Source organism: Euphorbia lathyris, chromosome 3 (assembly GCF_963576675.1).
Source record: "Euphorbia lathyris chromosome 3, ddEupLath1.1, whole genome shotgun sequence".
In the NCBI taxonomy this organism is placed as follows: domain Eukaryota; kingdom Viridiplantae; phylum Streptophyta; class Magnoliopsida; order Malpighiales; family Euphorbiaceae; genus Euphorbia; species Euphorbia lathyris.
The window spans coordinates 62,604,435-62,619,246 of NC_088912.1; the positions used below are offsets into that span (position 1 = coordinate 62,604,435).

The 14,812-nt window shown below is 34.2% G+C and overlaps 1 protein-coding gene across 1 annotated transcript; it reads right to left on the bottom strand.

The window, feature by feature from the left end:
* Window positions 1-268: 268 nt before the first annotated feature.
* On the bottom strand, window positions 269-2,522 carry LOC136223325 (eukaryotic peptide chain release factor subunit 1-3). The gene is made up of 2 exons (XM_066011253.1): window positions 2,367-2,522; window positions 269-1,914 (listed from the first exon to the last, which is right to left on the bottom strand). Exon 2 carries the CDS (start codon window positions 1,874-1,876, stop codon window positions 563-565), a length of 1,314 nt encoding a protein of 437 aa, XP_065867325.1. The 5' UTR covers window positions 1,877-1,914; window positions 2,367-2,522; the 3' UTR covers window positions 269-562.
* Window positions 2,523-14,812: the final 12,290 nt, after the last annotated feature.

Consider the following 14,812-nt stretch of genomic DNA (forward strand, 5'->3'; position numbering starts at 1 on the left):
TTAATATATCTATCTAAAATATCAAAAGTTTCATTATCTATCAAAAAATATCAAGAGTTTAATCAGTAAAAGTATCACTTAAAATTCTATGTTTGAAATTATAATAGAAATCTCCTGCCAAAAAGCATGGATCAAAATTCACTCTCTTTTTTTTCAAACTGTTTCTGTTATTTTAACAAGGTGCAAATAAGCCACATACTTACAGATTAATACTGTTCATCTAAGTCAGCCATGGAACTTGAATAAACCAAATTAATTGAACTAAAAATGAAAATTTGAAACCATAAAATAAAATAATCCAAATCTGCAACATAATAATGTATACATACATACACATTCAAAATTTCTCAGTTCTGAATCTTCTGATTGTTGTATAGAGTCAGCCCAGAGTAAATTCATTCAGCAAAATCAGTGTCTTTCAACAAGTTTCAGGCTGAAAAATGAAGAGCAAGAAAACAATAAAACGTTGAAGCTTAAAGCAGCAGAATAAGAAAATCATATGCATCAAGCCTGAGGCAACACCATCAGGCCGCATAGTCTGCAGCAATGGATACATATAGCACTATTCTGAATCCTCATAAACTCCTCCATCATCAGACAAATCATCGAACGTTCTCATATCGAGCTGGTAGCGAAGAATACCCCCAATTCCACCGAACCCTCTGCAAAACTGCGAGCCTTCTTGAGATTTGTTGGTAACAAATTCAAGCGAGCAACCAAATCGCTTGTATTCAGTGGCAAACCATTCAAGCAAAGGCATCTTCTCCTGAACCTCAAATTCAGCATTATTGGCAGAATCCTTGAAATTGCTCTGATCGGCCTCTTGTTCTTTGTTCAAGTGTTTTACAACTATTTCACCTGTTACACTGTTTTTCACCACATATCGATTTATATCTAGATTTTCCCACACAATAAGGGTCTCTACAGCACCCATTTCCAGCGCCTTCAATGTGTCATCAACACCAAAGACATACTTCCCAGTATCCTGGCTAATCTCCTCAAAATATTTCCCAATCAACCGTTTTTCCTGTATGAACTTCACATTGGATAGAATTTCAGCTGACAGCTCAATAGCTTGGTTGAAACCGTTCTCTCCCCCATATGAAACATCAACCACGTTCAATATTTTTGCTTGTAAACGAGGATCAAACATATCTGACTGGCTCAACTCAGTCTTGAAGTCTGCTGAACCAGCAAGGATCAACCCAGATACATTTGGTTGACTGGTAGCAGGATTAATGTAGAATTGAGTGGCAAGCTCTGCAGTTTTCCTCACATAATTGTGTCGTTTTTCCATACGAAGTCTAGCAAAACGCAGAGCAGACTGCCCTCCTCTTCCATGCTTCTTTGGTAAATCAACACTGAATTTATGCAACACCTCCCGTGTGTTACCACTTAATGTCCCAAACAGGGTGCCATTACCATCCATTACGATAAACCCAAATTTATCATCAGATTCCAAGAGCTCATTCAGCGCTTCTGTATGAAACTTGTTGTCACAAAGGTAGAGTGAAACATTTATAGGCTTGAAAGGCTCAAAATCAATTGTAACTTTCTTTTCCTTGCCATCATCAGTAACAATAGTTCCGGTATAAAGCACCAATCCATTGGGAGGAACCTTGTTATAAAGCTTCAATCTCTGTTGGGCTGATGTAATGGCACCCAAAACAGATTGACGGTTAACCCTACTTTTAATGTTAGAAGCAGTTCCATATTCATCTCCCAACATCTTTGTAACCCGAGATATTTGATCACGGGGAGGCATGATAAGAGATATCATGCTTGTCCCATTACCCCTAGCTGATTCCAATGACTTTATCAAACTTTTGATTTTCCATATTTCAATGTTCTTATCAGATTCGTGTCCATCTGCCATTTCGGGTAATAATGGATCCCAAAAAGATATATACTACCCTACATGGTTTACACCAATAACAAATACTCAGTTGTTATTAAAACAATCAAAAAGTAATTCAAAAATAAACCCCAAAAACTTAACATCATACCAGCAAGAACTCGCATCAAAAATCATATTATTCCTTTCCAAAACCTAACCAAGCATTTAGGCAAATGTGCAAGAAAGGAAGAGGGAGAACCAATCATTCCAATTTTCTTTATACATAAAAATTGTGCACAAATAAGGGAATAAAGAGTGGGCAATAGAAGTAGTACATCCTGTACTAGCAATTGCAGTCTGGAACATACAAATGGTCTAGACAAAGATGAAATAATCCAACAGATATGTAGAAACGGAAATTAACAGCAAATCTTGGAAAGACAACAGGCAATAACAAAGTCTTAACATTTTAAGATAGAAAATAGATCCAAACAATGTAAAGATGAAAAACGGAACTAAAAAATCATACCGAGGTTGGGGATATGATGATACGTCTTCACTCTCTTCTCCCCCCCTTTCTCTTGCAATTGCAATTGCAAATCACTCCGACTCCGACGACACACTTACTTAGGGTTTTGCTTCTTGACTTTTTGCTTTGTTTTCAGAATAATCCAATGGCCGTTTTCACACTTATCGCCGTTGGATTCAAAATAATCCAATGGCTAGAGGATTTTAAATTTGGCTAGTACATGAAAATTATAATTAGTTGCAAAAAAAAGTTATATAATTAAGTTATATTATAAAAATCAATTTTCTAACATATTATAATTTTCTATATATTATCGGGACGTTTGGATTCTATTGGGATTGGGATAGGGATAAAGGTTGGCATAAGGATAAGGATAAATGGTTGGGATTGGGATAAAAATATGATAGTCGAGAATTCTTATTAATGTTTGGTACATGGGATAGAGATAGGGATAAAATAATACATTTTACTATTTTAACCTTATTTAAACTACAGTAAAACCTCGATAAATGCATATCATTGGGACCGAGAAAAAATATTCATTAAACGAGATTATTTATTTATCGATAAATGAATAAATTATTCATTGATCAATAAATCAATATTTATTATTGGATAAAGTTCAAATAAAACCCCTGTGGTTTCACTAATTTTTAGATAAAGGAGTGTGGTTTACTTTTTGTCAAAACGAGGACTGGGGTTTTCAACTTTAGCAAAATAAGGACTTTTTCGATTGATACTATTAAAATCACCCTTAACAACTTCAAAAATGACATATGTTAAGAACTACTAATATTCTAAGTAACTTTAATTTTTCAACTTTTTTGGTAAAGAGAGAGAAAGTTAATGTTTAGAGAGAGAAAGTTCCAAAAAATATTATTTTTTAAAATCGAAAATGTAGTTCCATAGAAAATATGATATTGAACAACTTTAATTCTTGAAAATTTTCATTTTCAGATCGTTAAATATAGTTTTAATAGCATTATTAAAAGTGCGAAACCTCAGTCTTCGTTTTGACAAAAAGTAAACCATAGTCCTTTATCTGAAAATTAGTGAAACCACAGGGGTTTTATTTGAACTTTCCCCTTTATTATTTTATAGATAATTTTTCATTGTAAAATGTATACAGACGAAGAAATTATCCAGTCAATAATGAACAATGATGATGAAAATGATTCATAACCAGATGATAGTTGCGTTGTCGCAACTGTATCGTCAAAAGAGGTCTTTCAAGCAATGGTCACCTTAAGATTAAGACTTTCGAACACTCTAGTTGAATCAATCTTACCGCACTCCAAATCTATCACATTTGTGTCCTTAATTGATGAGTTAATTGGGTATTATGAATATAGTTTGGAGACTAATTTCATATTTTAAGTGTAAAATTAAAAATTTAGGGTAAGTTTTAAAAGAAGTTAAAGTTTAGAGGGTCCAAAAATGATATTTTTCCTTATTGGAACATAAATAACACATTTCAATACATAGAACTCGTGTATATCAATTGTGTTATCTTCCCAAACACTTTCAATTTCATATTCTCCATCTTCTCCATTTATCCCAAATTATATATCTTCAATGATCTTATGAAATCCAGAGTTTGCATGGTCCGATCGAGCTGATTTTTTTTATAGTAGGTTCTAGACATCCTAATACACATTTTATACAGTGTGATTTTGATTTGGAGATTTCTATCATGGGATTCGGCCTAGGCAGATTATAGTGATGGATTTGAGGTTTTGATGTGTTTTTCTCTCAATTATTGCTAATGTAAGTAACTATCAACTACCATTTTGAGTTTTTCTGTGTGTGTGTGTGTGTGTATATATATATATATATGTAAATTTATATTTTCCAGAAAATCAAATTTTTGTTGGGATTTTTGTCATGCATTTGATTAATTGGAGTTTTTATGATTTAGTTTTTAACATGAGTTTAAAGTTAAGTTCTAGTAATTATATATGTAATTGCATGTCAATTTCAGCCTATAATATATATTTATATGTACATATTTTGGGATTTGTTTTGACGAACTTAGTATATTTGATTAATAGTTGTGTAAGATTTGATATTTTGAAGAGTAGAATTTAAAGAAAATTGTATTGAGAAACCTTGTTGATAATTGATTTATGAACAAATGTATATATATATATTAAGTGATTTTTTATAAATTTATTTCTCAAAATAAATTTTAGTTTTAATCAAATATTGTCAAAATAATAATTTTGATGAATTTATGATTTATTGAAATAAAGTATATATATGATGATTTATGTCTTTAGTTTTAAGAAATTGAAGTTAGTATTGATAAATATATGAATAAACTATTTATTGGTGATTTTAGTTCAATAATGAATGATGATTTAATATTTTGAAAATTGATTGAGTAAAGGTATTGAGAAAACTTTATGATATTGATTTATGAGTTATATACATATGTTTACATATATATATTTCTGATTTTAAGTTATATTATGAAATTATAATATTTTTAATATCCATCAAGAGTAATCCAGGTATGTGGTTTTTATTAAAGACCGTATTTAATGAGAAATACGGTCTATGTACATAGTTGAAAGACCTATCGGGTATGACAAATAAGTGTTGAGTAAGACCATGCGGGATTAGGTAAAATTATGAGATATCTTGATTCTATTATATTGTGGAGATTGGTACATACTGTTGAAAATTAGGCTAAGGTATAGCAGCGGAAATATAAAAATTTTAACCTATTTCCATTAACCCTAGGATCCGTTAATCGTTATTTCATATAAAGAAGGATAAGAAGAAATGCCTTTTAGATGTTCTATCTACCGTTGCAAACGAAGTGCCCACAACTTCATAAGAGATAGAAACTGTCTACCAATCTGCCCCTACCCGAAAATACCTTCCATACCTCCGAACGACAATCCGAATGGTGGAAACGTGGAAGAATATGTCTAGAAGCTCCTCTCTAAAAATCGCGACGATCCGACGGTTCAATCTCCGGAAATCCGTGAAATCGTGAACTGACCTGATGTAGGAGTAGTAAAACGAGTTTCTCCCTTTTGTTTGTTTTTCTTCTTTCATGAACACAACGAAACAAAACAAGTAAACGATTAGAAATCAACCGATGAATAGCAATCAAAATAGATTGCCTCTAATTAATCAACACGAGATCAAGGATAAAGAGAAAGAGATGAAATCAATTGAATCGGTAGGAAGCGGTGGATTATTTCGTCCTCAACAAGGGGTGTCGAAATTCTCTCTCCCGGTTCTTCTATGGCCAATTCGAAATTAGCATATGGGGGAGTATTTATAATCTCTCGTATCTAAACCCTAGTTAGATAGGATTAGGTTACTGAATAAGAATTTAATTCGGAATAGAATTCTTAAATATTATCTATTAATATATCTAAATATAAAAGATAATAATCAATAACCTTATTGGATAATAATAGGAGTAATATAATCTAATTAAAACTCCTAACTTATTTATCCTTTAATTAATTTAATTCATAATCCTAATCTAATTAGGATTAATAAAATCAAACTAATTATTTATGTATTTACATACATAAATCCCCCCCCCCCCCCTCTATTACTGGGCCTTATTGGGCTCAGTTGGGCTTCCATCAATTAATTAACATCTATCTCTTTTTTAGGTTCCAAGTCTTATGTGTGACCCATTAGGTTCCTATTACTTCTGGCCGTATGCAACTATTAAATTAATTTTCAAAGAATTAAATTTAATCTTTGCATAACGGAATGATGTACAGAGTATGTGATTAGCAAGTCCGTAATCATTCCCCCAGAGCCATAAGAAGACAGGTTGATTCTGTCGTTAACCTTTCCGTATTAGTTACAGTATAATTCGATCCTTTATCAACTACATCCTTGAACTGAATCTTATGACTATGGATGATGTCAAGTCACATATAGCGAGACGTTCGTTTTACTTGTACAGGCCGAGTCAACTCAAATAGATAGGTTAAGTGAAATCTGTATTTCAAGTCTTAAGCTATCACCTTGCAAGGATTTAGAGTCGAGTCTTCCACAAGCGATCCTTGGATGTATCTCCCATTTATCGGGAGTGATAAATGCTCAATCCAATATATAACGATCCCGCAATCACTTCCTGTGATACCCAACGTCTACTGTTCACACCCCAGAGTCATCTCTGTTAAGGATCATGTTACACCAGAGTCAAAGCGTCACATTCCGTAATCCAGAATACCAATTAATATTCCTTTGAGTCTGAGGATTAGTTATACCTATTAATACCAATGAGATGAACAGGTGACAAGGATGAATCTACCCATCCTGTTATCTCAAATCGGATCCCCAATCCTAATGAACTACTTTTCATCGAATCCATGTAACTGTCCAGATATCTGTATATATGAAGCTTGTGAGATCAACTTTCTGTCGGACATAAGACATTGTTACATGCAAGTCTCAACAGTGATATATCAATCCTAAACATATCACTTGACTTGGGGTGGTTTTAAGTTCATCAGTTTATTATAAAGTTTTGTCTCATCACTTCATGCTTGTATGAACACTTTATGATCACTTTAAACAAACTTACGGATTTCCTTTTATTAGACTTTATGTAGTGCTTAAAAGGGATTGCCTTTATATAGTTATAAAACATATATCTCATTAAAACAAATGATATAAAGAACACTTCATTTACATTAAGTTTGTATCCTAGAACAATTGTCTATAGGACACTAAACCCCAACACATACGGGGATTATCTCTCGGATGAATACGGTTTATGAAGTATTTATTGATATACGGTTTATGAAGTATTTATTGATATACGATCTATGAAGAATTTATGGATTTACGGTTGATTTGAGTAAATGGTTAATTGCAAACCTATTTATTTTGTATAGTTGAGATTTTAAATAAATAAGTATACATAGCTATTTTGAACATGAGTTTTATATTAAGTATTTTTATACAATGATTTACGTTTTGACTATGTGTGGCATTTTGAGAAATGATAGCAAGCTTGATATTTTAAGTTGCAGATTTTGTTAAATGTATCATTGGATTATTCTATTACGGTTTAATTCGAAAAATGTTCATTTTTAAGAATATGAATTTTATATGATGCATTTTGGAAATTAAAGTGTATATATATAGTTATTTTGAGTATAAGTACTTTATGTAGTTGATAATTGCTTACTGAGATTTATGTCTCACGTTTTCAAATGTTTTAACGGTTTTAGATGAGAAAGTACGAGATATAGAGAAGATTACTGACCGATTAGGCGAGGATTGTACTTTATCAAGGTCTTGAACTGCATTAGGTCCTCATTCTTCCTCCAAATTCCTCCTACTCAAATAGAGAGACCTGTTTGAATCAAGTTCCTTAAACAATGTGAGATCATGGCCACTTTCCCTAACTTAGGGAATTCGTTCTTTAGAAAAACGAAATCATGTGAGTTTATTTTTGTCACATGACCTTATTCATTTTCTCCCACTAAGAGATATCCCTTTGATACATTTGGGTATCTTATAAAAGATACACTTTTTACCTCTCAGGCCTAGTTTCCCAAAATTTCTCGAGGTATGGTGGGAAAAAGTTGTGCAACCTCATGGTTTAAGAATACTTAAGTCGGGTGTATGACCTGTTCATAACTCATATGGAGTCAAGGTGGCAGATTTGGAGGGAACCCTGTTTATGACGTATGTTGCTATGAGCAAATCATCTCCCCAATAGGAGATGGAAAAGTTTGCTTCAACCATCATAGACCTAACCATATCAAGAATAGTTCGATTTCTCCTCTCGGCAATACCATTTGGTTGCGGAGTGTACAAAATAGACAATTAGTTTACTATTCCTTTCTCATCACATAAGTCTTTTAACTCATCTGAGAGGTATTCTCGATCACGGTCAGTTCTTAAAGCCTTAATCTTTTTATTTAGTTGACTCCTAGCAAAGTTCATGAACTTCTTGAAATAGCTAAATGCTTCAAATTTGTGAGACATCAAATAGACGTGACCATACCTAGTATACTCATCTATGAAAGTTATAAAGTAGTAGGCCTCATGCCTAGTGTGAGTGGCGGGATAGTTCGCATATGAGGATTTCCCTATAGGTACGAGGGATGTGATTTTCCCCGATTCCCTTTTTGTTGGTTCCTCATGTTCACCATTCATGACTCCTCGTGTTTCTTCAAGAATGGGTCACGCGGCTTTTAAATGATGAAATCTTTCAATGATTTCTCTTTGATATAAGATGTTTTGGTTATGAATGGGATAAACATATGTCCCTAAAGAATAATAAGAGTCTCCACTCGGTTGTTTTCTACTACCGAGAAATAATCGGTACAGCAGACGCCGGGACTTTCAACCCTAGATATTTTACTATGATGACAAAGCAATAGATCAATGGTGTTTATTATTTTAAGAAGTAGGGACTTTCCAATTCTCATGTACGTTCAAACAAATTGCAATCATGGTAGTTTAATCTAACTTTGGTTTGAAAACTGAGATACGATGAATAAAAATGTATTCAAAGTTAGATCGATAGGGGAGTTTATACGAAAGCTTTCTATTGAAGAAATAGCAAAATGATGCTCAAGATCATACAAACGTTGAAGAAGTAGTTTTGAGAAAATTCGTTCTAAAAGACAATTATCCTCATATTTTGAAGAATATGCCAAAACCTTGTACACTTGTTACTTTATTCAGGTAATCCTATAGTGGTCGGGATAATTACTGATGAAAATACCATTGATTTTGATGAAAATCTCGAGAGATTATGGCGATTACCTAAGTGCCCTTTGAGTATGCTCCAATGGAAATAATATCGAGTTTGACATTCTTGGAATCCCCGGGAGCGGAAGTAGGACTTCCGTGGATTAAATTCTATTTTTGATTGAAATGAACTACTGGTGAAAATCTTAGAATATCGTAATAATTACCTAAAATATCTTCAAATTAAATACCGGATTGGAGAATATTCGTTTGAATATTCTTGGAATTTATTGAGGATGGAAATAGAACTTTCATCAATAATATTATATTTTTTATTGAAAATAAGGTGCGAAGTATTCGTAGTTAATTATCCTCATATTTCGAAGAATACGACGAAACCTTATACGTTTGTTACTTCGTTTTGAAACTCTTATAGCAGTAGGGCTGTAAATGAACAGAGCCGCTCATGAGCGGCTCGATGATCGGCTCGATAAAAGCTCGACTCGGCTCGATTTGTAAACGAGCCGCTCGTGAACACGATTTACTGGCTCGGTTCGTAAATGAGCCAAGCTTGAGCAGGCTAAAGCTCGACTCAAAAGCTCGCGAGCAGGCTCGATTAGAACATTTATGAACAAATTTTAGTTTTGTAGAAAACTATATAGTTTTGTGTTAGTTCACAAATATCTAAAGTTAATATTATTTCATTTGCTATTAGATGAGTTCGTTCACAAACATAATAAATGAGTAATAGACGAACTATTTGTAAGCATCTTGTTTATTTATTCACGAACTTTGCTTGTGAGCTTGTTATGTACACAATTAAAGAGTTATTTGTGAGCAAACTTCACAAATATAATTAACAATTTACTCACAAACAATTCATGGTTAGATAATTTTCTTAATGAACCAAGTCCAAAAGAGGATTTTGGGCTCGGCTCAAGCTCGTTGAGCAAGCCAAAGCTCGGCTCGGACTCGGTTCGTTAATTTTATAGCAAGCTCGGCTCGGGCTCGAGCTCGTTAATTTTATAGCGAGCAGAGCTTGAACATGCCAAAGCTCGGCTCGGCTCGATTACAGCCCTATATAGCAGTGAGGATAATCACTGACGGGAATACCACTTATACGGGTGAAAACTTAGAAGATTATGATCATTACCTAAGTATTCTCGGAGTATGTTCTAATGGAAAGAAAATCAGGTTTGATAGTCTTGAAATCCCTGAGAATGGAAATAGGACTTATATCGATAAAATTCTATTTTTATTGAAAATAAAGTGCAAAGTATTCGTAGTTGATTATCCCCCATATTCCGAAGAATACGCCGAAACCTTGTACTCTTGTTACTTCGTTTCGAAAATCCTATAGCAGCCGAGATAATCACTGACGGGAATACCGCTTATACTGGCGAAAACTTGGAAGATTATGATAATTACCTAAGTATTCTCGGAGTATGTTCCAATGGAAAGAAAATCGGGTTTGACATTCATGGAACCCCGAGAATGGAAATAGGACTTATATTGATAAAATTCTATTTTTTATTGAAAGTAAAATTTACCAACTTTGTCACAACCAGTCCCGGGAATCATGACCGGTGCTAGGGAACGGGTAAGCTTAAGCTACCAGAACCCATAGCAAGCCTGAAAACCATATATATTTAACACATATAAAAATATACTTAACATTCATGTGAACATATTAGACTTTAAGTTACACTCAAACATACATACTATAATAACAGTCTCCAATACAGGCACTACGGTCTAGATTCTTGTGGTTTAACAAAATAATTGTACATAATTAAGATAGATGTGTCGCCGAGAGGAAGGCCTTTGACTACAATTGACTTCTAATCACATGAAATATTAAAGGAGTCAAACCTCTCGTAATGAGTTAATTATATGTTATGCGTTTTAATTTAGCATTTCCATTCACAAAAGACATTTAATAAGCATCCAAGAATTTAATGATGTATCATGTTATTTAAAGTATGATTTATATTTTAATTTACGGTTTATATATATAATTATGGTCTAAATACGTGTTATGGGCATGCTACCTGATGGACGACATCAGGATCTTGTGTGCATGAGTAATATCGGGATACCAGGATACTAATATTGTGAATGTTATGATATATGGATAAACTCGGTTGAGATATTCTCGGGCTATATGATATGTGAATTTTGGATTTAAGTGGAGCTGGGTACGAAATCGGTTGAGTTATTCTCAGTCCTCCAGCTATTGGGTTGTCCCCCAGTTATTGGATATAAGTGAAATTGTGATTATTGGTGGATTATTAGGCAGTGTTGAGGTTTAGGGTCCGACATGTATTAAACCATATATATGTTTTCGTATTCAATTAATAAAACTATTTGAAATCTAGAAAATCGTGATAATTACCTAGATATTCTCAAATTAAATTTCGAATTGAATAATATTCATTTGAATATTCTTTGAATTTATTGAGAATGAAAATAGGGCTTTTATTAATGAAATTCTATCTTTGTGAAATAAAAGCTAAATAAAAGCTCAAAAATTTAGGAAATTATAATAACTAACCAAATATTCTCAAAATAGTCTTCCAAGTGTGGAATATTCCTTTGAATATTTTCGGAGGTTTTGAGAAGTAAGTGGGACTTTTATTAATAATATTCCTATTAAAAATAAAAAGCTTGAATAAAACTAGAAAATCAAAACAAATACTTAAATATTCTCAAAAAATGTTTTAATGCTTTGACTATTATTTGGAATAATCCTAAAAACCCTTAGGAATAAAATGAGGTTTTTATTTGAAAGAAATCTATTTTGTCACAATAAAAGCTTAATAAAGGCTAAGAAAATTATAATAAATAAATAATAATTCCAAAAAAAATATTCCAATGAACCAAATATTTCATTTGGTGAACCTAAAGAAAAAATATAAGAATTTATTTATAAAGAATCTATTTTTAATAATAAAAACCCCAAAATATAGGCTAAATAATCCAAGAAAGAAAATGCTATAACTTATTTTTAACCCAAGATTCTCGAAAAGTAGAGTTTTGCTTGAATTTAGTATATAAACACTTCAAAAATGGACTTGAAAAATAACAATTACACAAAAAGGGCCCAAGAAAGAGGATTCAACTTATGTTCTTGATGAATAGAGTTGGAAAATCCTCCTTTCCCAGAAATTAACTTTAAAAAATCTCCAAAAATTGAAAATAGTCGGATTAACCTCGGTCGTAATGCCTTGAATTAGTTCCTATTCGGAGTAGTATTGGGTTTCGGATTCTAGTTGGATTAGGATCATGGGTTCCTAGTGAAATTGGAATCATGGGTTCCTAGTGGAATTGGGATCATGGGTTCCTAGTTGGATTGGGATCATGGGTTTCTAGTGGGATTAGGATCATGGGTTTCTAGTGGGATTAGGTTAGATTGGGTATTATAAATACCCCATTATGTAACCTAATCATTGTAATCTGATTTTTCGCCTTCTAATAATACTATTCTCCTTCTGCCCGTGGACTAGCCAACACAACGTTGGTGAACCACGTAAATCTGTGTTTTTCGATTGTTTATTATTTTATCTTTCATTAATTCCGCACAACAAACTGGTATCAGAGCTTTCGGTTTCCGATCGGGGTTTTGTTTTCTGGAGAGAAAGATGTCTGCGATGAACGTGAAAATCGAAAAGTTTACTGGGAGAAATAGTTTCAGTCTATGGCAGATCAAGATGCGGGCTTTGTTAAAACAACAAGGTCTATGGACGCCGTTGAAGAAGGCAACGGAAGAAGTCACTGCTGAGATGACAATTCTGGAAGAAAAGGCACATTCAACAATTATGTTGTGCCTCGCAGATGACGTCATCACTGAGGTCTTAGACGAAGAGACTGCTGCCGGTCTGTGGATGAAGTTAGAGAGCTTATACATGACGAAATCTCTAACGAACAAACTTCTTCTGAAACAACGTCTGTTTGGCCTGCGAATGCAGGAAGGTACGCAACTCAGGGATCATTTAGATCAATTGAACACATTATTACTAGAATTACGTAATATTGATGTGAAAATTGAAGATGAAGATGTTGCTTTGATTCTGTTGGTGTCTTTACCGCTTTCATATGAGAATTTTGTTCAATCATTTATTGTTGGTAAAGATTCTATGACTCTGGAAGAAGTTAGGTCATCTCTTCATAGCAGGGAGTTGCGCCATAAGGCGAGCAATACAGGTGCAGATAATCAGGCCTCTGGACTGGTTGTCAGCGGCAGTAAGGGAAAGGGAAATGGTGGAAAGAAAAAGTCTAAGAAGCCGTTCTCAAAGGGTCCCAAGCTAGACGACACCTGTAATTACTGTAAGGAGAAAGGACATTGGAAAACTGATTGTCCAAAGAAGAAGAAGAAATCAGAAAATCAACCAGGTTCTGCTGCTGTAGCAGATGGCGACAACAGCTCTGAAAATGATATTGCTCTAGTTGCTGATGGACACACTCATCACTCTGATGTGTGGGTTCTTGATTCTGGAGCATCTTACCATATTTTTCCAAGGAGAGAGTGGTTTTCAACTTATAAGCAGGTAGGTGGAGGTAGCATTTCAATGGCTAATAGTCATGTCTGCAAAGCAGTTGGAATAGGCTCGATCAAGTTGAGGACACATGATGGTAAGTTCTGCACGTTGAACGAAGTCAGGCATGTTCCATTGATGACGAAGAATCTGATATCTCTGAGCCTGTTAGACAGTAGGGGTCTCAGCTGGTCAAGAAAAGATTGAGTTCTACATGTCTATAAAGGTTCTGATGTGATTCTGAAAGGTATGAAGCATGGTACTTTGTATTTCTTGCAAGGTTCCACTGTTACAGGTTCAGCTAATGCTGCATCGTCAGAGATTGACCAGGAGGATATGACAAAGATATGGCATATGAGACTTGGTCATATGGGCGAAAGAGGGATGCAGATTCTATCAAAGGATGATCTTCTTGATGGTCATAAGGTCAAGAGTCTGGAGCTTTATGAACACTGTGTCTTTGGGAAACTACATCGCAGCAAGTTTCCCAAAGCTATTCACATAACAAAAGACACACTTGATTACATCCACTCTGATTGTTGGGGTCCATCTCGAGTTGAGTCTTTGGGAGGTCACATATATTTTATGTCTCTGATTGATGATTATTCAGGGATGACTTGGGTCATCATGATGAAGCATAAAAGTGAAGCTTTCAAGAATTTCAAGCAGTGGAAAGCATTGGTGGAAAACCAAACAGGAAAGAAGATAAAGAGGCTGCGAACTGATAATGGTCTGGAATTCTGTTCGTAAGGATGAAAGGATTGTTCGGCATCACACAGTCAGGAATACACCGCAACAGAATGGTGTAGCTGAACGAATGAACCAGACATTACTAGAGAGGGTGAGGTGCATGCTCTCTAACGCTGGGTTAGAAAGAAGATTCTGGGATGAACGGTGAACACAGTATGTTATCTGATTAACCGCGGACCACACACCGGTATACAACTCAAGACGCCTACAGAAATGTGGTCAGAAAAGGTTGCTGATTACTCAAATTTGAAAGCTTTTGGGTGCACAGTTTACTATCATGTTAATGAGGGTAAGCTAGAGCCAAGAGCCAAGAAGGGAGTGTTCGTAGGCTATGGAGATGGAGTTAAAGGCTTCAGGATCTGGTCTCCATCAGAGAAAAGGGTCATTTTGAGCAGAAATGTAGTCTTTGACGAAAAATCTGTGCTTAGACCCATTGTGATACCTACAACTGCAACAGAAACTGATAGC

Coding starts and splice junctions, on each gene's coding strand:
- LOC136223325 (XM_066011253.1), bottom strand. CDS start 1,876: ATGGCAGATGGACACGAATCTGATAAGAACATTGAAATATGGAAAATC.